This window comes from Sus scrofa, chromosome 11, assembly GCF_054392235.1.
Source record: "Sus scrofa isolate SSC_HxYL_T2T_F1_AM1 chromosome 11, Sscrofa_HxYL_maternal_Yorkshire_Landrace_v2.0, whole genome shotgun sequence".
Classification (NCBI taxonomy): Eukaryota; Metazoa; Chordata; class Mammalia; order Artiodactyla; family Suidae; genus Sus; species Sus scrofa.
The window spans coordinates 14,822,079-14,843,917 of NC_139393.1; the positions used below are offsets into that span (position 1 = coordinate 14,822,079).

Sequence of the window (21,839 nt, forward strand, 5' to 3'; positions counted from 1 at the left end):
CACTAATTCAGTTTCCAGCTGCCACCATCCTAAGAAATTAATATCTCAGATGACGAATCAGGTTTTCTAGGCTTGGACAAGTACTACTTCTCCCATTCTTAGAGATTTTAAATTCACAAACTGGAATTTGACTTTATTAGTCATCTCTTACGAATTTGATGAAAATAAGCCTGATAACAAAGTAAATTTAAACATTCAAATTCTAAATACATAAAATTAAAGACAAAAGCTTGGAGCCATGGCAAAAGCTACCAAGGGACCGGGAATAAACAGCCCACAAGGCTCACACTGAGGGATCCACTGGCTTCTCACTCTCAAGCCACCTCTTCATCCTCCAGGGTCCCCCTCGCATCTCTCTTTCTCCGTCACAGCCAGCAGGGGTGTCTTTCTTTACCCATCGCATAACAGCAGACAGGTTACTCATCAAAGTTAACACAGGAATAAGACTGCTACTTTCCTCTTCATCACTATTCAGAAAAACCAGCCTCGAGGGAATTACCTGTTCCAGCACTCTCTTGCACCGTTTCTTCTCAGACATATTTATCCTGAACAAATCTTCAATGGGACGAGAATTCTGTGCATCGACAATGTTTCTACCAGGGAAACACAATTTAGCTTTCATTTAAGGACCTGGACACATATTTAATACGTAAATATATCGGACTAATACATGACATAACAAGTATGATTATTTAGTTTGAATTGGTGAATGTAAATAATGTTTACATAAAGATGGTAAATATAATAACTGAACTGATGGTTATCTGGCTGCCTCGAAGTAACAAAGTAATACTATAAATAAAAATCACTATTTTGAGATTCTTGCAAATGTAACTTCTCAGTGTCGGAAGAGCTACTGGCAATAAAACAAAAATCACGGCTGATCTAAAACTTTAGGCTTTATTTTATGTTTTTGTGGTCATCTATAAATATATAAAAGACTTAAAACTGCGTGTGCTGTAAACCAGCCACTTACAGGCTCTTCCTTTACAGAACAGGTTCCTTTTTCTTTTTTTGAGCTGACATTCATTACATTTGCTTCTCAAATGCAGTGCTGGATGCTTTCACAGATCTCACAGTATATAAAGTTCACATCCTGACTAAGCAGGTGAGATCCTTATTTTCACAACTAAGGAAAATAAGGTTCAGAAAGAATAAGGAATATATTAAGCCCAAAAAAAATGCTGTCAAAATGTCAAAATCCATCTAACTTAAGTCCTACAGCTGTATCACCAAGCCTTTCAAGTTATTCAGAGTGGGAAGGCAAAAGCAAGTCACCAAAATGCAGACAAATCAAAATAAGTAATTCTTTTTTTTTCCCCACACCCCAGGCATGTGGAAGTTCCTGGGCTAGGGATTAAACTCGCACCACAGCAGTGGCCCGAGTCACTGCAGTGACACCAGATCCTTAACCCTAACCCTCTGTGGCATGAGAGAACCTCCTCAAAATAAAAAATCCCCATAAGGCCCACAACTTTCTAAGTTATAACCATGTATAATATGTACATCAGGTATTTAGATGTAAGAATTCAACCCTATGCTTTCATAGATTGTATTAGAGTTCCATTTACTAACACAATTCTGACACATTAACACACACTGAGTTAAAAGATGTTTAAAAAATCTTCCACATTTTTCTCCAATAAAGCAAAAAAAAAGAAATACTTACGAAGCTAACAGTTCAAGAGCAACTAGTTTGTCTTTACTGAAGGTGAAACAGTTGAGTATATTGACCACTTCTGCTGGGTGAACAGCCACCATTTTCTATTAATATAAAAAATAATTTCATTTTCAACATGAGACATTTTCATCCAGAAATCACCTTTGATGGGGCAGGGAGTGTAATTAAATGTTATTAATATAAATATTTGAGGTGAAAACTGCTTAATCAATAGTTAAGCCCTAACAACCATGTGAATTAGGCCTTTCCAATGTAACTACAATAACTGAAGAGGTAAGTTCTCTTACGTGCTTTTTTAAAAATCCACCATTTCTCAGTATGTTCACTTACAGAAAAAAATGTACATGTACTACTTTCCTCAGAAAAGCTCTATTTACAAATACTGGAGAAGTTAGAAAAAAATTCTATTCCTCGGCTGGAGTGCAGCATATGCCACCATCAGCCCTTCCTGCTGAAGTCCGTGGTGCTGCACAGCGTCACTGACCAAGGGTATTTCGCAGCCACATCGGGAGGGAAAAGGTGGGTTAAACAAGTTTCTTTACTGCAGAACTTTTTTTTAAAATAGTCTTTATTTTTTTCATCATAGCTGGTTTACAGTGTTCTGTCGGTTTTCTACTGTGCAGCAAGGTGACCCAGTCACACATACACATATACATCCCTTTTTCTCATACTATCATGTTCCAGCATAAGTGACTAGATGTAGTTCCCAGCAGAACTTTCTTAAGACTCTTGTTAATGTGTATTGTGACACTTCAAGATTGTGTGGACTGTTAGTTTATTTCACTAGGGTACCTATATTTTTGAAAAGTAGGTCAATTTATAGATTTATGTTAACAGTGGAGGACATTCAAAAGCAGTCACTATAAGGAGATCAGTTAGATTCAACACCCAATAGATTCCTAAAATTTGGAGCAGTGGTTTTCAAACACTTTTACTCCTGCACCAACAAAGAACTGGCAAAACTACATACCCCTTTGCCTGTTTTGAAATTGACATGTATGAATTTTACTAGAAGTCTACATATTTGCCAAAGACTGATTTCCTTATAAGGTTAGCATATATTTGTGAAAACCTTGGAACCACTGATCTAGTTCATTTAATTTATGAAAATGTCCATAACGTAACTTAACTGCCAAAGTTTGTCTTCAGTGTGAAAACACTCAAATCAGATTTGTTGGAAGAGGCTGAACTTAATTTAATTCAAATAAGAGCACTAAGGTGTGCCTGTGTAGCTTTCTCATCTCTGATTTTTAATTCTAAGGCAGGTGGACAGGCAAGCAGGCCTCAGAGCTTTGTCATGAGTTTGTTGCCTAATAAAAAAAGGCAAAGTCCCACCAGTATGTCTTACAGAAGAGCTCTGCTTTGCTCTCCCTCTCAGGACATTGCATTGCTTCTTTGGTCCTTGGAGAAAGATTTTCACCCCCAGCTAATGGGTCGATTGGGGAGATAATCTTCTTTTTTTTTTTGTAAAGTAGGAAAAAAACAATTATTAAAGAATAGAGGTACTACCAGACCCAGACACTTTCTTAAGCAGATTAGTTTAGGAAGTATCTTTTTTTTTTTTTTTTTTTGGTCTTTTGTCTTTTTGTTGTTGTTGCTATTTCTTGGGCCACTCCCGCGGCATGTGGAGGTTCCCAGGCTAGGGGTTGAATCAGAGCTGTAGCCACCGGCCTACGCCAGAGCCACAGCAACTCGGGATCCGAGCCGCGTCTGCAACCTACACCACAGCTCACGGCAATGCCGGATTGTTAACCCACTGAGCGAGGGCAGGGACCGAACCCGCAACCTCTTGGTTCCTAGTTGGATTCGTTAACCACAGCGCCACGACGGGAACTCCAGGAAGTATCTTTTAAACCAACACTGTCCAAATGAACCTATTAAAATCAAAATTAAATAATACCTTAAAAACACCATTCATTAGATAGACTAGACACATTTTAAGTTCACAAAAGCCACATGCAGCCAATGGTTACCATACTGGATAGAACAGATATAAAACAGTTCCATCATCACTGAAGGTTCGTTGGACAGTGCTGGTATAAAACATACAAGTATAAACCAGTCTAGCTATTCTTCTAAGACCAAACTCAAGAGAGTAAAGATACACAAAAAGAGAAGGAAGTAAATAGAAATATTTAAGAATTCAAAGCCTATGTTTTGCTTGCCTATAAATACGTCCTATTCCAATCTGCCAATTAGAACTCTGTACAATTTAATGGTATAGCAGCCACAACTTAAGTTCAAATTTGGGAAGTTTTAACTTTTTAACATAGCTATTTTGAATAATCAAAGTATGATGAAATTTAGGGCCAACGCAAACAAATTACAACTTGAGATGGATTTTAGAAATTGGGGGAAAATTCAAAATACTTAAATTCTACATTCTTAAGGAAAAATAATTTACTTACATGCTGTAATGCTTTCATTGCCTTCAACTGAGGCTCAGCCCAGGAGAAATATCTCAGTAAATCAACCACCTGAAAGCAAAGAACTGATTTAGTTGTAACGACAATGCATTAGCAAACATTTCTACAAGATTTATTTCAGTGCTTTGAATTACTATTCAAAGAGTGCTGCCTGGGCCCAGACAATGAGGCATCAGCATGACACCAGGTTTTAGGCGGTGCTGACAGAGGAGACTCGTGCAGCTGCTTAAATTCACATCAACTGAAACTGAAATGTCAGTTCCTTATGAGCACAAGCTACATTTCAAGGGCTCAACAGCCAAATGAAGCTGGTAGCTACCATAATGGTTAGTGCAGAGAGAGCATTTCCACTGTCACACAAAGTCTTGGTCAACATTGGTCTAGAAATAAAGGATCAGGTACGGGAAAAAAAAAAAAAAAGGAAAGTGCCTAAAGAAAAGGAAAGCTGGAAGAGTACTATACGGAGATAAGATGTCCACTCAGGAATATAAAGATATAACATGAATGGAAAGCTTTAAAAAAATTTAGTGGAGAACGATAGTTTTATTCAGCCACAAAAGGGTGTCCAGTACTGTGGTTTACTGCAGGTCCACTAACCTCTTTTATTCAAATCTGGAAGGCATGCTACTTTTAGACCACAGATCTATTTCCTAAAAGTGTCACCATGAGTCCCTCTAGCAGCTTCTAAACGGTAAGTCACTTCAGGAGCACAGCCAGCCAGGCTTTCTCCCACTACCACCAGTGAACATCAAATGAACGAGGGAGCTAGGGAGCTATTTCGCAACAGCCAGTAAGAGGTGAGCAGGCACCAGGAGCCCAATAATGAAGTCTTCACGTGCTCACCACCACTGGGATTCACTGCCTCCATGGGCACCCCAAAAGGAAAAAAAAGAGACTCAAGATGAGAGGGTAATACAGTCTGGGTTAGTGAATTATTTTACTGTGAGTTCCTAAAAATGTATTAAGGTTTCAATTATTCTAAAAGTAAGATTAACGCTAGAAATGTAAAGAAGAGTAAAAATACTCTTTACTCCTTAGGGAGAGACAGACAAATAGGAAACAAGTTTTGTGTGTCCTTTCCATATAATTGGTAAGAGAGTATGTCCTTACTTTTATGGGAATAGTGTCTTTCCTATATACAGGAAATGCTACCTGACACTTCACCAACCATAAGACTTTACGAACTATCATGTCTGATACAGGAAGGAAAAACTTCAACGTAAGTAGGCTTAGAAGGTCACACTTAGAAAGCAGCTTAATAAAATTTTTCATGCCTTTAGCAAATTCATTACATTTCCACGAAGGGTAAGTTTTGTGTAAAATTTCATACAGATACACAGAAACACAAGAGAAGGAAAGAAAAGCTGTCAGCTATGAGAAATTATAAATCTTTCTGAAACATTTAAATTAAAAAAAAAGCATAAAGTGATTGTGAAAAGTAATGGGATAGCTCAAAAACACTCACTGAATAGGCAGCAACATATGCAAATCCCAAAGTAGCTCTTAGGAATTTAGAAAGCACAACTATAGGCATAAAGTTAAATTTTGAAAATCCTGAGAAACAGACGAAGAGTTGGAGCGTTTACGGACTCAATCTATAGATTCATCCACTGTCAACCTATTCACGTTTCCCCCCTTTCCCGGAACTGTTCTCCAGATGTCTACTTCTACTTCTGCTCCATTTTTCTATCAAGTATCTTCCAAAGATCTCTTGGAAATTCGGTTTTCTCTGTATATGTGTGTGTGTGTACATGCAAACCTATTTTTTTTAAATCAGCAAACTCCCCCTTAAGCTGGGTCAAAGTTTCCACTCAACTATCATGCTGAAAATATTAGTTTTCTGGCAGTTATAAAAACTACTTATTAGACACTGCATTTATTTTTCTTGTTGCCAAAATGTGTACTTAGTGACTTCGTATAAGAGCATATATCACCATTTGTTCAAGTTTTATAAAATGTAGTGAATTTTGCAATTACTGACTCATAAATACCATACAAATTTGGGTACTTTTACCACCAGAAGCTTACAAACTTATGATTTTGTGCCCAGAATATGAACACTTTGAACTGCTTTTTTAAGACACTGCATTTTTAAATCATGTTAGCATATGATATTGTGATGAAAGCAGATTATGTTTATAAAATACCCCAACTATAAATTCTGGGATGTTTTCTACTAAAACTGAAAGCTTCTAAAGCCCCTGAATAAATACAGCAGCAAACTAAAAGTAATTCTCAACTTGACCAGGAAGTAAACAGACTCTAATCAGAACATCAGTGTTTAAAAAAAAAAGAATTTTGTTTAAACAAATAAACAGATACCTGTTCACTAGAGAAATATCCGTGCACATATTCAATCGCTTTTAATTTATATTCAGTCAAAACAGCCTAAAAAACATAGAAAAACAGAATTAACATATGTAAGCGGGACAGTAATATGCGTATTATCAAAACTGCCTAAGCAACTCAAAACAGTGGCAGACCTCCTGCAGCCCCTGCACACAGAGGCAGCAAAGTCACCATGGTGATGTGACATTCTACCAGGTTCCATGAAGTAGGGGAGACACTGAAACTCAAGCAGGAAACCTCCCCTCCCCGAGCCTCCCTACTTACTCCTACAAAAGAAGGGAATGGAATTATAATAGATAAAATTGGACATTAATAGAAATACAGTATTTCTGTAAAGGTAATCATAGTTTTATATCATCCCCAATACAACCTGCCATTTTTCAGGTTAAATGGATCAGACATCACTTATTTATCAGACTATTATTTATTATACACCTGCACGTGCTAAATGATAGAGAAATAAGGATAAGACAAGGTCTAGTCCAGGCTCCCAGTATAGACAGAAATGAGAACCCAGGATCCAAAGAGGGTCTTGAATTCAACCTGTGTGCCTGCCACTAACTGGCAATGCGGCCTCTGAGGCATCTAAATTCTCGCAGAGCCTTCTCACTCGTAAAAGAGAACAGCATTCACTACCCACCTCAGTTACAGTGAGGATTAAAATAGTCAAGAGTAGATCTTGATAACAAATAATCACTTAATAGAGATCCAGGAAATTCTGGCCTCAATCACAGGGGAAGTTCATGGCCTTGACCCAGTACTATCTAGAGCCGAATGAAATCATGTATGATCTCCTGTCAACTATTTGCTAAGCTTAGAGACGGAAACACCAGACTAAAAACCAATCATTAAAATCATTAAAAATCCACCAGTCCCCAGGTGATAATTAGACTTACTGTGGTGAACCTTTTGTTGTGTATAGAAATATGGACAGTGTTGCAGGTCAATTATATACCCCCTGTCCCTCAAAAACAACTAATCCATTTGCTTTCACTACAAAACAATGTTTGTACTTCCCACATGCATCATTCTGCTAGAAGATACTATGACCAAAGAAGCAAATACATCCAGGGAGCTAAATAGTTGAATGCTCACTGAAGAGGAGGCGGGAAGGGTATGTTGGATAATGTATTCTTGGGAGTTTCATGATCATTTATTTCCATTACTGGACACAATCAAAAACATGTTTCTGGCCCACATCCTGGATGGTGCTGATGCCAAGTCAAGTCTTACTACTTTCTCCAGCACCAGAGAGGCCCTGCTGTAGCCTCAGGCACAGCATCTAGGCACTCGGTAGTTACACAGCCTGACTACGAACGCGAACGCGGGGCCCCTCCCTCACCAGCTGAGTCAGCTTGAGCTGACTAGACCTCAGAAAGACTAGGTTTGCCACCTGTAAAATGATCAATGGTACCTAAACCTCAAGGCTTGTGAGATGGATCAAATCAAGTAACGCCTGGAGAAACTGCTTAGAACAGGCACACTCAGAAAGTGCTCAATAATTAATGACTAATATTATTATTACTCCTTCTTAAAATGCAAACATTGCTTTCCCCCTCCTTTCTTCTCCCTTCATGTTTCTTTTCCTAGAGTCTCCTTTCTTGCTTTGTTTTCAATGACAGTAATGACAGCCAGTGTCACCTACAGACCTAGGGTGAAACTGAGGAAGAAATTACCTGGTTTAAAAATTTACCTCATTTACAAAATCTGAGAGAAGTTTTTAAAAAGCTAACAGTAATTCTATCTAGATAAGCCTATCTTTTTACTCTATTTTAATAGAATAGAAATTATCTCTGGAAAATTCCTTATTCCCCTCATTAACATTTACTATGTCATCTTTTTTTTTTTTAATTTACCAGTTGGAGAATATCTAAGTAGTGGCAAATTCTAAGTAGTCAGTAAGCTGACATTTCACTGCATACTTTCATTGGGCAAACTGGGTTTGCAAAAGCAGAAATTTCATTCATAAAAGAACATTCAATAGTCACAAACAAAAATTGAACTAACATGAACATTTGAAAAAGAAAAAAAGCCTTAAAAAGGATCGAGGAAAACATCTTGCTTTATAGAGAATAAAGTAAAACAGTATCTCCACAGGCAATTTTATTAATAAATTCATAAACTGAAATAAATATTAACCACCAGAGCACAAAAACAAGCCTGCGTCTGTCGTGGGTCATAAAGACAAGAAAACGGCGAGATAATTGCCCGGAAGTCCTAAGCCCAGGACCCTTATTAGCATAAGAATGGCGAGTCAGTCCTTCCAGTTTTAATTTTGTAAATTCTTATTTTTAGCTCTTAAAGAACTGGCTAATTCTGGGAGGCAGGCTACGTACTATCGCCCCAAAACGCAGCAAAAACGTGGAAAGCAGAGAAAAAAAAGTTTTAAAATTCAGGTTAGTGAAGCTCATTCCTATGACCTTAACCTTAATGCTACACTTTTTATTAGGACGCTAATTTTGCCCTCCCAGGCAACAAACATAGTCTGCTTATTCTCAAGACTTAAAAACACTTTCCGTAATAATAACTACCATTAAAGGAACTTTCTAAGTATTATTTCTAGTTCCCAGTCACTCTTATGTTACTGAAAGATGAGGAAATCGCCTCGGAAATATTAAAATCACTTATCCGAAAATACGGAGCTATTAAAAATGATCTGTAGAGCTCGGGATTCGGAACCCGGACTCTGAAAACAACCTCCGCAACACCGCACTGATCTCAGCCTTAACATAATTTCCGTTTGTATCGTGAAATGCATCAAGATAACGTTTCTACACTCCACGTTAAAATTCCAACTTTTTGCAATCCTATTATTTTACACGCAGTCCCTGAAAGAGAATAAGAGAATTCTTAGCTCACAGAATTAAGGAATTAAGTGCAATTACCTTTCTAATTTCATCCAGCACCGTTTCAAAGGACTTTTTGTCCATCTTGACTACTAGCTCCACGAGGTTTTAACAGTTACACTTTCAATTACAAAATGTTCATCCCTCGTCTGCTCCAATAGTAAAAATGTTTACCGCTGAGAAAGAAAAAAAGACTCAAGGAGCAGGAGAAAGGATGCGAAGAGGTAGAGTACTTCAAACGCTGCAAAAATTTCCAAAAATGGAGACTTATAAAAACTTTTTACTAAAAACGAAACCCGTCAGGCTTCCCCAGCTTCTTTACACAAAGCAGCAGGAACCCTCGCGGAAGAGCCAGGTCCTCTCTGAGTCCCGCAGAAAAACCCGCGGTTCGCAGCCCGAGGCAGACCGTCGGTCCCTTCAGCCGAAGGCCAGGTGCCGCCGTCGTGAAGCCGCCTTTCCAGGTGGAGCGGCCCAGAGAGTAGAGGCACCTGCGCCCCGAAACCGATGGGCGGCAAGGAAGGAGGCACTGGTTTCCCGGCCCGCACCAGCGCCTCGGCCGCCGGCCGCCTCTCACCGCCGCAAACCTGGCCTCATGGCCTGACTAGCGCTCACTCCCAGCAGCTCCTCGGGACTCCTCGGTCCCGCAGCCCGGGCAGCGGAGGCCTGGCAGGCTCTTTGTTACCAGGTGCCACCGCTTCCGGGAGCGGGCCGGCGGCCGGAGAGCTCCAGGAGCCGGGCAAAGGGGGGAACGCTCCCGGGTAGGGGGACTCCCGAATACCGCAGCGCCAAGAGCGCCAGGAGCCCCTCCTGGTTACCCCCACAGCTTCCCCCTGGCTCCTGGGGGCCTTCAATAGGGCCCGTCGCACCCGAGTAAACTCAACTCTGCGCCGCCAGCTTAGACCACGCCTTCAGGAGCGACTTTAAAGGGGTCCTGGTGTGGGAATGTAGATGTCCATGGCGCATGCCTGGGTGTCTCGAAATTGGATGCAGCTGATGTTCGTCCCAGAACCCAAAAGTTATTTTTTGAGGGTCACACCCTTGATTCTAGGATTTGATTGTGCCAGTTTGTGATTGCTAAATCTGAATTTAAAAGAATGAATGTGGAGTTGTTAAGGCATATCTACGGGCGCCCCGATACTGGCGTACCGGAGATCTCCGCAGCGTGGAAGGTCCGAAGGGTGGTCACGGGGTAAAACGAGGCACGTGATATGAGGGCGGGGGCGGGAACGAGTTGGGAACCCAAAACCTCAGTTCTGATTTTCTGTTACTTGGGTCTCTGCTGCCTTTTCGTTCTCGAACCCCGCGCATCCAGGGAAAGGGGTTTGGAGCTAGGAACTCGGGAAGCGACTAAGTGCGTGGACTTGAGGCTGTCCGGTGGCCCCCAGCCGCCTGCCAATCCTTTTCCCTCACCAGACTTCCCGTCTGGTCATGGCGAGATTCTGGGTCTGCGTAGCCGGCGCTGGCTTCTTTCTTGCATATCTGGTTTTACATTCGCATATTTGTGGCTCTTCGGTGAGTTGGATTGTGAGGAAACGGCTGGTGGGTGTGTGGATAGCACTGTGGGGAGGAGGTCTTGGGATGGAGTTGGAGCTGGTTTTCGCACTAGCTGGGCTCAAAACCTGCACCGGGGGCCGAACCGCCGACGTGTTGCTTGTCTCAGTGTTAAAACGTTTTCCTATTTTCTTTTCTTACGCAGCTCCCACTACGTCTTCATTTTGCTTTTAAATTTTCCTGGAGAGCTGAGGAAATCCTTTACCGGCTGGATGTGGATTGGCCCACGTATTCAGAATACTTTACTGGAGCAACATTTTGTGTTGCAGTTGATTCCCTCAACGAATTGGTTTATGTAGCCCAAGTAAGTAAATTTTTTTCGGAGTTATGAACATGAAGAAGACAGTTTTCCTGTATTAAGTCCATATATACGTTTATGTTTTGCCAATTGTGAAATTTTTTTTTTGAGTTAAAGTTAACATTTTAATTTTGAATGTGGTAGATAATAATGTTGTTAGGTTTCGTAGCAGGTTTTTTAAACGTGACTGAATTTCTCGATTAACTTTTAAATTTTGTTTCTCTTTGCCAACATAAAGATTGCCTCTTTAAAACGGATCTTACCTAAGCAGTTATTTTTGTGTACCTTTAGAGAGGGGATAACATCCCAAAGGTATTAGTGTTCACAGAGGATGGATATTTCCTACGAGCCTGGAATTACACAGTTGACACACCTCATGGCATATTTGCAGCCAGTACACTACATGAACAATCCGTCTGGATCACGGATGTAGGAAGTGGTATGTGTAGTAATATCTATTAAATTTTCTTGCTGCAAGTCACATCTTTGCCCATGTTCTTGCTTGTCCGTTTTAAAATCAGAGTGGCCAAATCTAATTGTAATTTTTTTTAATAATTCATGAAATCCCTTGTTTCTCAATCTTTATATAATTGTGCTTTTGTAGCATCAAGACATACCACAGGGAAGCTGTAATTATTAGGATCTTTAACCTCTCAAGGGGCTTTTCTCTTAAAAGCTTCAGTTACTTTTCTCGGATTAAATAACTAAACCTCTTTGGGGAAGCCGAGTAAGATGGCAGTCTCTAAAAACTAATGACTGGAGTCCTTGCCTCTCGTTTTCCTTCACCCTTCTCTGTCAAAAGAGAGTGTGCTGAGAAACCAGAACTACTTTCTTGCCCAAAGTGCGAGGTTTACAGAAACGCCTGGTGTCAGTGATTCTGAAGTCCCACTGACCTCAGCACATCCGAACCCTTCCTTCCATCGAAAGTTTTTAGTAAAATGCGCTGCAGAGCAAAGTAAGCACAGCTGAATTTATAGCTGTGAGATAAGGTTTCAGAGATAGCTGTTTGTGTTTGTGGCTTAGGACGCACAAACAATGCAAGAGGTAACCTGGAAGGATCTCAGGAAGAAAAGAGATCTTACAGTATTTCTAGTCTGGCTTGGCCCAGTTATGGTCATGGCTTGAAGGTCATCCTGTTCCCTCAGTCTGGCTAATTCAGATACCATTTTAGAATTACAGAGATCTCTTTTTTTGTAAGAAGCGCCCTTAGCACATCTGTTCTTTTCAGGATTCACTGTTAAAAGGAGGCCTTTTGAATTCCTTCCATTCATGTGATCTTTATTTTCTAAAATGCCTCACTGGTTCCCAGAAATAAAAAACCCACATGATGTCTTCATTCTTTCCATTAGAGCTTGATTTTCCCACACAGAGATCTGAAGACAGTTTTTTCTATTCCTTCCCATGTTTCAAATAAATACCCTTTAGTAAAAACATAGCTGCATATTACCCATTTTTATTTTTATTTATTTATTTTAAAAATATCTTTGGTTGCATCTAAGGCATATGGAAGTTCCTGAGCCAGGGATCAAATTCTACATCACGGCTGCGGCAATGCCAGATCCTTATTCCACTGCACCACAGCAGGTACTCTCCATTTTTTTAAAAAAACACATAATTATCTGGTATTTCTTTTTTTTTTTTCCCAATTCTTTGGAAACTGTGAAGTTTGCTACCTTTTATGTTTTGTTCTCTTATTCTTGCTACGCATTTTAGCTCAAGCCTCCAAAACAGGTATAATACTAAATGCGATTTTAAAGATAGGATTGTAACGCAGGTTGATTCACTTTATTTCCAGTGAGCCCATTGTTTTCAATTTGTCTTTTTGATTGCCTCCCAGTTCTTGGTATGCCTTCCAGTTGATGTCTGCTAACTTCTTTATGGTTTCCCCCTATTTATTAATATTCTCTTTTATACTTTTGCCTGTAAGATAATTTTAATTCAAATTTTAATGTAAGAAGATGAGAGACTAGTGATTTGGAAAGATTGATAACTTTCCTAGGAAAGAAAAGCCAATGGGCTGAATTTTGGATTTTTTTTCACTCAGAAAAAAAGTGTCATTGTAAAAAGTTGCTATTGTTATAAACTAACATAATCTCAAATAAAAAATATTTAAAATACTCAAGTAGGTATAAATGTCTTTTATAAACATACAGAAGTCTGTGTCACAGAGAACTTCTTCACTGACCTACTGAATTTGTAGCTCTGCTTGTGAGTGACTGAAATAAGAGTTTTCAATATAAATTGTTCCTTTTCCACTGCCTTCTTGATTTTCTTTTATAAGTAACACTAACTCAGCATCGTAAGATTAAAAAAGGAAATGGTGTACCAGTACTTTTACATTGTGCGCTCTTTGAAGAATGAATTGTTTTGTTTTGTTTATTTGGATTTAGAATCTACTTCTTTTGGAATACCTGAGATTTTAATTTGTGAACAGATTTGGTTGTAACTAATGAAGCTCTGTCGCTTGTCTAATATAACATTTGATTATCTGAGCCTTTTAACTTTTTATTGCTGTTTAATTTTGTCAAGTGTTTGCTCTCAGCTTACTTGAAAAACATGAATGTTTGTACAGAGGCTATGTTGGTGAAATTGCCTGTCTGTCTTTATAGGATCGTATGGTCATACCGTTAAAAAATACAATTCCTTTGGTGATCTTGTTCAAATTTTGGGAACACCAGGCAAAAAAGGCACTGGTTTGAACCCCTTGCAGTTTGATAACCCTGCGGAATTATTCGTAGAAGACACGGGAGATATTTACATTGTAGACGGAGATGGAGGATTGAATAACAGATTGATCAAATTGTCTCAAGGTACTTGGCTTAGTTTCATATGGCATTGTAAGAGTATTACTTAGTTGGGTCTAATGTGGCTCACAGTATATATTGAAACTGTCGTACATGAAGGTTTATGTAAATGGCTCAAGTGTGGCTCAGAACAGATGTGTGGGATCGCCAATAATAAATGATTCTAACAGACCTGCTTATTCTTCACCAAAAATTAGGTGTTTCTTTTGAAATGAACAGGAGGCAGAGTGAAAATTTATAGTGTGCTGAAAAAATAAGTGGTTATTCAGTCCAGTTAAGAACGGGAAGGGTAGGGAGTTCCTGTTGTGGCTCAGTAGAAACAAAACTGACTAGTATCCATGAGGATGTGGATTTGATCCCTGGCCCTGCTCTGTGGGTTAAGGATCAGCTGTTGCTATGAGCTGTGGTGTAGGTCGCAGATGTGCCTTGGATTGTGCATTGCTGTGGCTGTGGCATAGTCTGGCAGCTTCAGCTCTTGATTCGACCTGTAGCCTGGGAACTTCCATATGCCATGGGTGTGCCCCACCTCCCGAAAAAATGGGAAGGGTAGGAACCTGGCACTTAGGAGCCAAGATATTCTGCAGGTTGATTGATCAGCACGTGTTATATTGTATTCCCTGCTCCCTGTTCTCAGCATTATTTCAGAAGCATGTCGGGTATAGGTGAGGCAATTAAATGCTACTCCATGACAGAGATTGTTGAAGTAAAAGAAGCTTAGGCAAACAAGAAATCACTATTGGCTAGAGAAGTAGGACCAGAAGGAAATAGTTCTTGAACTACCTGCTTTTGGTGGGAGGAGAAGAGAGGGATGGGAAGAGCATCCACAAGCTATTACACAAGGTCTGCAGGTGGGATTAGCAGGAAAGGTGCTTAGGATGCACTGTTGGATAGTTTGAAATAAGATTTGGGTTTGAAAGTTTAAGGATTTTGAAGCCATGATTTTGTTTATAAAAAGTTTGAGGTTCTTGAGCAGCAAAGTGATGTTATTGAAACAGTTCTTCGAAGACACGATGCTATAGTGGGATATGTTTGCAGTAAGCCATGTCATTGGGGGGCTCTGTCATCTGTTTATCGCCGTGTAACGGAATCTGGTTGGTGATATTTAAAAGGAGGTGAGGTGGGGGTGGAGCAAGAATGCAAAAAATTCTATGAAAGAAAGAACCAAATTTAGAAGACAAATTGAATATAGATATATTAGTTTCTTGTGGCTGCTGTAACAAATTGCTTCAAATGAAGTGGCTTAAACAGACGTTTATTCTCAGGGTTTTGGAATCCAGAAGTCTGAGATGTGCTGGGCAGGCCTTGCTCCCTCTAGAGGCTCTGGGAGGAATTCTTCCTTGTCTCTTCCAGCTTCTGGTAGCTCTAGACATTCCTTGGCTCGTGACAGCGTCACTTCACTCTCTGCCTCAGTCTTCACATTTCCTTCTTCTCTGAGCATCTCTGTGTCTCAAATCTCCCTCTCCTTCTTCTCAAAAGGACACTAGTCATTGGATTTCGGGTCCACCCTAAATGCAAGATTATCCCAAGACCCTTACTTGCATCTGCAAAGGCCTTGTTTCCAGCAAGGTCACAGTCACAACTCCGGGGACTGGGACTTGGACGTAGCTCTTTTGGGCGTGGGGTGGCCCAGTTCAGCTCACTGCTGGGTTATAAAGGAGACCTGTCTATAAAAACAGATTGTGAATTTTGAAGTCCAGCTTAGTTCTGGAGGGGAGCCCATTTGAGGGAGAGGTTAGCATGAACCCTAAACAGTGATTTTGAGATGTGCAAAAGTCGCATGGAGACAGTCATTAAAGAAGGAAATTAATTGCTTAAAACAGAGAAAAAATTATTTTTTTAGCTTAAATTTTTTGTGAGATATAAGAATTAGACAAGTGGGTATATAAACAGGAAGCCAGGAAGGCGTAATCAGCTGGGGATATAATTGAATCGTTTGTTATAACATTGTAACTTAATGACCTAAAATACAACGTGTAAATGCACAAGGTATTCCATGTGTTGTTCTGACTGTATGTGTTTGCCATTTATAGATTTCATGATCCTCTGGCTACGTGGAGAAAATGGGACAGAACCCGCTAAGTTCAACATCCCTCACAGTGTGACGGTTGATTCCGTTGGACGGGTAAGTATAGTGTCACCGTGTCTGGAACTGTGTCTGCGTGTACTTGTGTGTTTTGGGGTGCATGCGTGCACATAGATATGGGTCTTGGTGCATGCACGCGTGTCTGCGCGTGTCTGTCACATGTATATGTGAGTGGGTGTGTGTGTCTGGGTGAGTCGGGGAAGTTCCTCTGGGGCTGGGTGTACCCACCTACTCTCTTATAAATGCTTGGGTTCTATAGTGACGTTCCCCAGATATTTAGAAATGAGCAAAACAGACTGAAAGGGTAGAAGAAACAAACAAAGGCACAGAATATAAGTGAAGTTACCTGGCGGGAAAAAAAGAGTTGCTCTCCTCCGCAGTGACAGCAAACACTTGTTAGAGGAGTGAATGAGGGAGTCTCTTTTCAGTATTTCGCAGCATCTACTAAAGGCCTGCGTGACAGTGGAGAACTCCAGCTTTTCAGTAACGCAGGTGCTGTGTTTAGTAGTCAGAGCGTTCCAGGCTTTGGGTTAAGACAGACAGGGCCGTACGTGGCTCTCCTGCTTATTGTAAGCTCACTTCGAACTAAGTATTTAACCTTTCTGCATTTGAATTGTTTATCTGAAAATAGGCCTTTTTAAAAATAATTCTCCTCTTTGGGGTCCTTTAGATCCTAAATGAGAGTGTTTATGAAACCAATGAAAACAAACATTCATTGTTTCCCCTTTTTTTCTTTCTTCCCGTTATGATATAACCTTTTTCCAATCAGTATCTTTTTGGGTTCTCAGGTGTGGGTAGCTGACCGAGGCAATAGAAGAATTCAGGTGTTTGATAAAGACACCGGGGAGTGGTTAGGAGCCTGGAATGATTGTTTCACTGAAGAGGGGCCATCCGCAGTCAGGTAATTGTTTCTTTTTGTTTTAAAGTGTTCAATTTGGTTTATGATAGTTTCTCTGAAGAGCTAGCTGAAAGTGTAAAGCATTTATTGTGAATTTTAAGCAGGGAAGAAAAGGGATGGAAACAAGTATTCAGACAACACGTGATCGTATCTCAAACCCCAGGCAGAATGAAAGTGGATAAATTCCCATTGTTCCATGGGATCCATGTATCAGAGATAATAAATGCTGGGCCTTCCTACAGCCTCTGCCTTCGAGGTGCAGTTTATCTTTAAGCAAGAGAATGAAAATTAAAATCTTGAATCTGTAGCATGAGACCCAGCCTAATGTCGATTCTTCATTAGTTTCATTTTTGTGTAGTACCCCGATACTACTTTTTAAGAAAATACAAGCTGCAGTTCCTGTTGTGGCTCAGGGGTAAGAACCTGACTAGCATCTATGAGGATTTGGGTTCAATCCCTTACCTCACTCAGTGAGTTAAGGATCTGGCATTATCTCAAGCTATTGTGTAGGTTTCAGACAAGGCTTGGATCCTGAGTTGCTGTGGTTGTGGTGTAGTCCGGCAGCTTCAGCTCCCATTCAATCCCTTGCCTGGAAACCTCCATATGCAGGGGTTCACTGTGGCCCTTAAAAAAAAAAAAAAAAAGCAAGCTAATCTTTTAGTCTGTCATCACAAATCTCTTGTTCCTTCCACAAGCAGAATTAGATGATTTTAAATCCCCTGAAAAGAACCCTTCAGCAGGCAGGTCCTTACTGTTGTGTAGCATTCCAAGGGATACAAATGGTGAAAAAAATAAACATGTTAATTTCGCACCAGTTGAGTAGGTAAAATGTCTTTTCCCTTAGATTTACCCCTGATGGGAAGCGTTTGATTATAGCCCAGCTGAATCTAAGCCGCCTCTTAATCGCAGCGGCGCCGCCGGTCGGAAACATCGGTAACTGTTCTGTGATCAGCACCATCCAGCTAGCAGATCAGGTCTTACCTCATCTCTTGGACGTCAGTCAGAAGACTGGAGCCATTTACGTGGCAGAAATCGGAGCAAAGCAAGTACAGAAATATGTTCCTGTGAATAGCTATTTCTCTTCTTTCAGTTCGTAGTGTTTCTTTTGCTGAAGAACCTTCATGTGGAGGTTTAGAGTCTCTCGTTCATTGTTAAATACTGTAAAAGGATGTTCAGGCACCAGGATTTGTTTCTTTATTTTTACCTGACCTAGTAGCAGAAAGACTTGTTTTCTTTTTTTCTTTTTTTTTTTTTGGCCACACCTGTGGCATATAGAAGTTCTCAGGCAGGGATCAGATCTGAGCCACAGCTGTAACCTCTGTCACAGCTGCAGCTGCACAACAGTGGGAACTCCAGATTTGTTTTCATGTCATTGTGAATCACGGCTTTTTGGCATCCTTGTGACTTAGTTTCACTCCTGAGTGCCTAAGGAAATTTTAATGAAAGAAATGTAACTACTGAAAGATGGGGCGGGAAGAAGGGACTAAGGAGGTAACCCAGGACCTTGCCTGTGGATTCATCCTCCCTGGTGGGTGGAATAAACATGGGAATAAACACGGGTTTGCAAGTCACATAAGAAACAAACCTTCACGTAGGCACTTCATAAAAAATGAGCTGCTGGAGAGACTGGGTCAGAGGAGGTCTTGATTTAGGAGCACCCACTGAGTGCTAGGTACCGAAGATGCGCATATGCAGAGGCAGGGTTTTCTCTGTGCCTTTGAGTAGCTGGAAGTCCACACAACACGGCGATGGCAACACCCAGGTGCAGTACGGGACTTGTGAAGGGAGGAGTGTTACGTCTGAGTCCTGGAGACCTTGCAAGAGACTCAGTTTGAGTCCAGCTTGAAAAACTGAGGAGGAGAAAAACCACGTGGTCCAGTTGGAGAAGCTGTGAAAAGTGACTTGCTTGCCATGAACTTTGAAAGCCTTTCTTTTAAAGGCTCTCCTTGGCTTTGGCCCTTTAGTTGTAAGATACTTAATCTCAATCTTTAAATGTAGGAATAAAATGGCTAGCATCTAAGCACTTTACCCAAAGGGATTTTTACAAATAACTGGTGTGTTTTTTAAGGGTAGTGTTGAAAATAGGTCCCCTTCTCAGTGCCCTCTTTCTTTTTCTTTCTTTCTTACCTTCCTTCCTTCCTTCTTATGCACTTCATTTATTCCTATCATGTGTCTACCTCATAGAAGTTGTAGAATTATCTATATGAGGAATGTGTGCCAAACACTTGAAGCTATTAAGATGAGTAATTCTCTGCCTTTCTATTTCTCTGTGTCTTTTTTACTCCTTTGGTCTGAATATTGGCCTCCCAATTAAGACCATTTGTCTGGTCTGTTCTAGTTTATTCTCAGTTTTGAAGGAAACTTACTGTACTATGTATTCTTCGCCCTCTTTCATATCCGCCTCCCTCTGTCTCAGTGTTTTTACGGTTAATTGTGTGGCATGTGAGAAATCTCAAATTGACTTTCCTCATCATCTTTTATGACTGGAGTCTGTTTTCCAGACCTCAAGGCACTCAACACTTGTTTTGATGCTGGATCATATGTTGATGCAGTTAGGAAGGTAAATCCATCAACAGGAAACTGTCCCATGTTCCCACGCCATTCGTAGGTGTGTCTGTGCCACTCATCAGGCCGTGTGATCCACAGGCGTCACCTTAGTTTTCTCTTCAGTAAGACGGGAGCATCACTGCCTCTCCTCCTTCAGAAATGCTGTGAGGACCACATGTGCACTAGGTTCAGATGTGCCCTTGGAAACTGTAGCTCCGGGTAAACGTGAAAAGCATTTTATTATCAAAGGTCCTTATAATATGCTACTTACCTGGGACCAGCCCTCAGCTTTGCCTTAATTTTGCATTTATTACTTTTCATCAACTTTATTAACCTTTATGCAGTTTAGCCAATATAGTAAATCGATGTGGATGAAAGGAAATAATTTGAGCTTTTATTTGTTCTGTTTTTCAAGCTAGGATGAGAAGTGCAAATATCTCTTTGAAGGAATATAGGTTAGATTTTGTCATTTCAAAATGTATTTAGCTTTGTTTTACACCAGATTCTTATGAAACTTGCTGAAAGTATTGGCTCCATGTGTCTAGCTGAAAGTATATATTTTACTAGCAATGCCTAACATCGGAGCAAAGCAAACATCCTCATGGTATTCCACTTTTTTTCTTGGGATTAAATGGTTCAATTAATTGAATGAGGTGTATGTTGTATTTTCTATTAAAAAATAAAAATTTTGGAAAGTCTGGTTTTCCAGTTAAAGTTTGATTTTATTGTAAGCAGTTTATAGTCTCTTGTTCCATTGCAGAATTTCAACAGTCATGAAATCATAGGTTGATACTGAGACTATATCCTTTTCATTCATATGTAAAGTGAAAGCTGAAATGTGCAAATATTGCTAGAGGTTGCTTAGAAGACTGAACGCGGCTTTTAAGAGGGCGGGTGGGTATGAATGATAGTAGTAACGAGCTAACTATATTTTTGCCTTAGAAATGGAATCTCTTGACCCCTTTACTTTCTAGATCTGTTCTGGGAGCAGAGAGGTAGGATGTTCTAAGTTGGAAAACCGAAGGCTTTAGGTATCTTTTTTAACCTCCACGAACATTGGGTCTTTAAAGTGGAATATTTGTCTGTCAAGAGAAAACATGTTTGCAGTCTGATGATAAGCCAAGGAGACCTGTATACCTTGTACTTAGGTCACAGGTGAAAAGACAGCTTCAAGCCATGTGCCTGTTAGGCTAAAGGTAAACAAGGTCCAACTTTGGCCTTTTTGGTTTTAAACATGATTGCATTTCAAAACAGGATAGATTGGATAGCCAGTGTTAAAACTGGAAACTGCCAGTTTTTTTTTCTCTCTTAAACTCACCAAAATAAATCCGAATCGAGTTTTTTGTTTTTTTCTTTTTTTGGTTCTTTTAGGGCTGCACCCATGGCATATGGAGGTTTGCAGGGTAGGGGTTGAATCAGAGCTGTAGCTGCCAGCCTTTGCCAGAGCCACAACAATGCCAGATCCAAGCTGCATCTATGACCTACACCACAGCTCACGGTGACACTGGACCCTGGGCCCATTGAGCAAGGCCAGGGATCGAACTTGCGTCGTCATGGATGCTAGTCAGATTGGTTTCTGCTGAGCCACGAAGGGAACTCCTCAAAGTCTTTTTTTAAAAAGTTAGAATATGTCGGATTTATTTATTCAACAAAAAAGTACAAAATGACAGATGTATGAAGACATTGAGGCAAGTATCTTCTGCCCAAGGAGTTGGCTACCTAGTTGGGAAAACAAGCCACACAAACCACCCTGAGTTTTTCAGCACTTTAGCATTTGTGTTGCATTCTTGATACAAAAGAGGGCAGCAGAGCTCTGCTTATGATATGCATTTCTTGACATCAGATGTGGGCATCTGTTGACCTTTGTACTTTGATTTTTTTTATTTTTTAATCTGAGGCTGTACTGTTAACCATACTTTTAATTTTTCTACTTTTTTCTTCAGATTGCTTACATCTTGAGGAAATTGGTTTATAGGTGACCTATTTTCCAAAGGTTGTTAGAAATTTTTATGGTTTCCTTGGACATTTTCATGTTTAAGAAAAAAAAAATCAAATCGTTTCAGTAAAAGATTTGGAATGTTTGTTGGCCAAAACTATTACAAGCCTTGTTCAGAAAAAAATTTGTTGCAACCTCAGTTAGCATTGATGTAAATACGGCAAGTTTATAGACAGGATAGTCTGCAATCCTGTTAACCAGATCTGAGGATTCAAAGTTTCCTTTGGGATGCTACATTTTAAGGGAAAATCCTACACATAGACTATAATTCCAAAATAGGTAACCAAAATAACACAGTGACAGGAAATGATTCTGAGACCTTGAGGGGGTAATTGTGTAGTAGAGTGAACAGACTTTTTG

At 40.1% G+C, this 21,839-nt stretch overlaps 1 protein-coding gene and 1 long non-coding RNA gene across 51 annotated transcripts in view; one reads left to right on the forward strand and one right to left on the reverse strand.

The window, feature by feature from the left end:
* PROSER1 (proline and serine rich 1) overlaps positions 1–10,154 on the reverse strand; it is a 31,581-nt gene extending 21,427 nt beyond the window's left edge. Inside the window, exons 1-5 of the mRNA XM_021065266.2 lie at positions 9,342–10,154; positions 6,430–6,495; positions 4,090–4,158; positions 1,670–1,764; positions 500–593 (exon numbers count right to left, since the gene is read on the reverse strand). Of these exons, the coding sequence (XP_020920925.1) occupies positions 500–593; positions 1,670–1,764; positions 4,090–4,158; positions 6,430–6,495; positions 9,342–9,386 (369 nt within the window). The 5' untranslated portion in view covers positions 9,387–10,154. The remainder of the gene's footprint in view (positions 1–499; positions 594–1,669; positions 1,765–4,089; positions 4,159–6,429; positions 6,496–9,341) is intronic.
* Positions 10,155–10,507: 353 nt separating this feature from the next.
* Positions 10,508–21,839, forward strand: part of LOC102158088 (NHL repeat-containing protein 3) — a 186,937-nt gene continuing 175,605 nt past the window's right edge. For 25 of the 50 annotated variants that reach the window (XR_014819260.1, XR_014819258.1, XR_014819251.1 and 22 more), the window contains exons 1-7: positions 10,508–10,814; positions 10,999–11,157; positions 11,443–11,590; positions 13,761–13,961; positions 15,986–16,077; positions 16,827–16,939; positions 17,781–17,978. This is a non-coding gene — a long non-coding RNA (NHL repeat-containing protein 3). Of the gene's footprint in view, positions 10,815–10,998; positions 11,158–11,442; positions 11,591–13,760; positions 13,962–15,985; positions 16,078–16,826; positions 16,940–17,780; positions 20,192–20,243; positions 21,769–21,839 lie in introns of those variants that run through there. The other 25 variants (XR_014819269.1, XR_014819259.1, XR_014819265.1 and 22 more) reach the window with 5 other exon arrangements.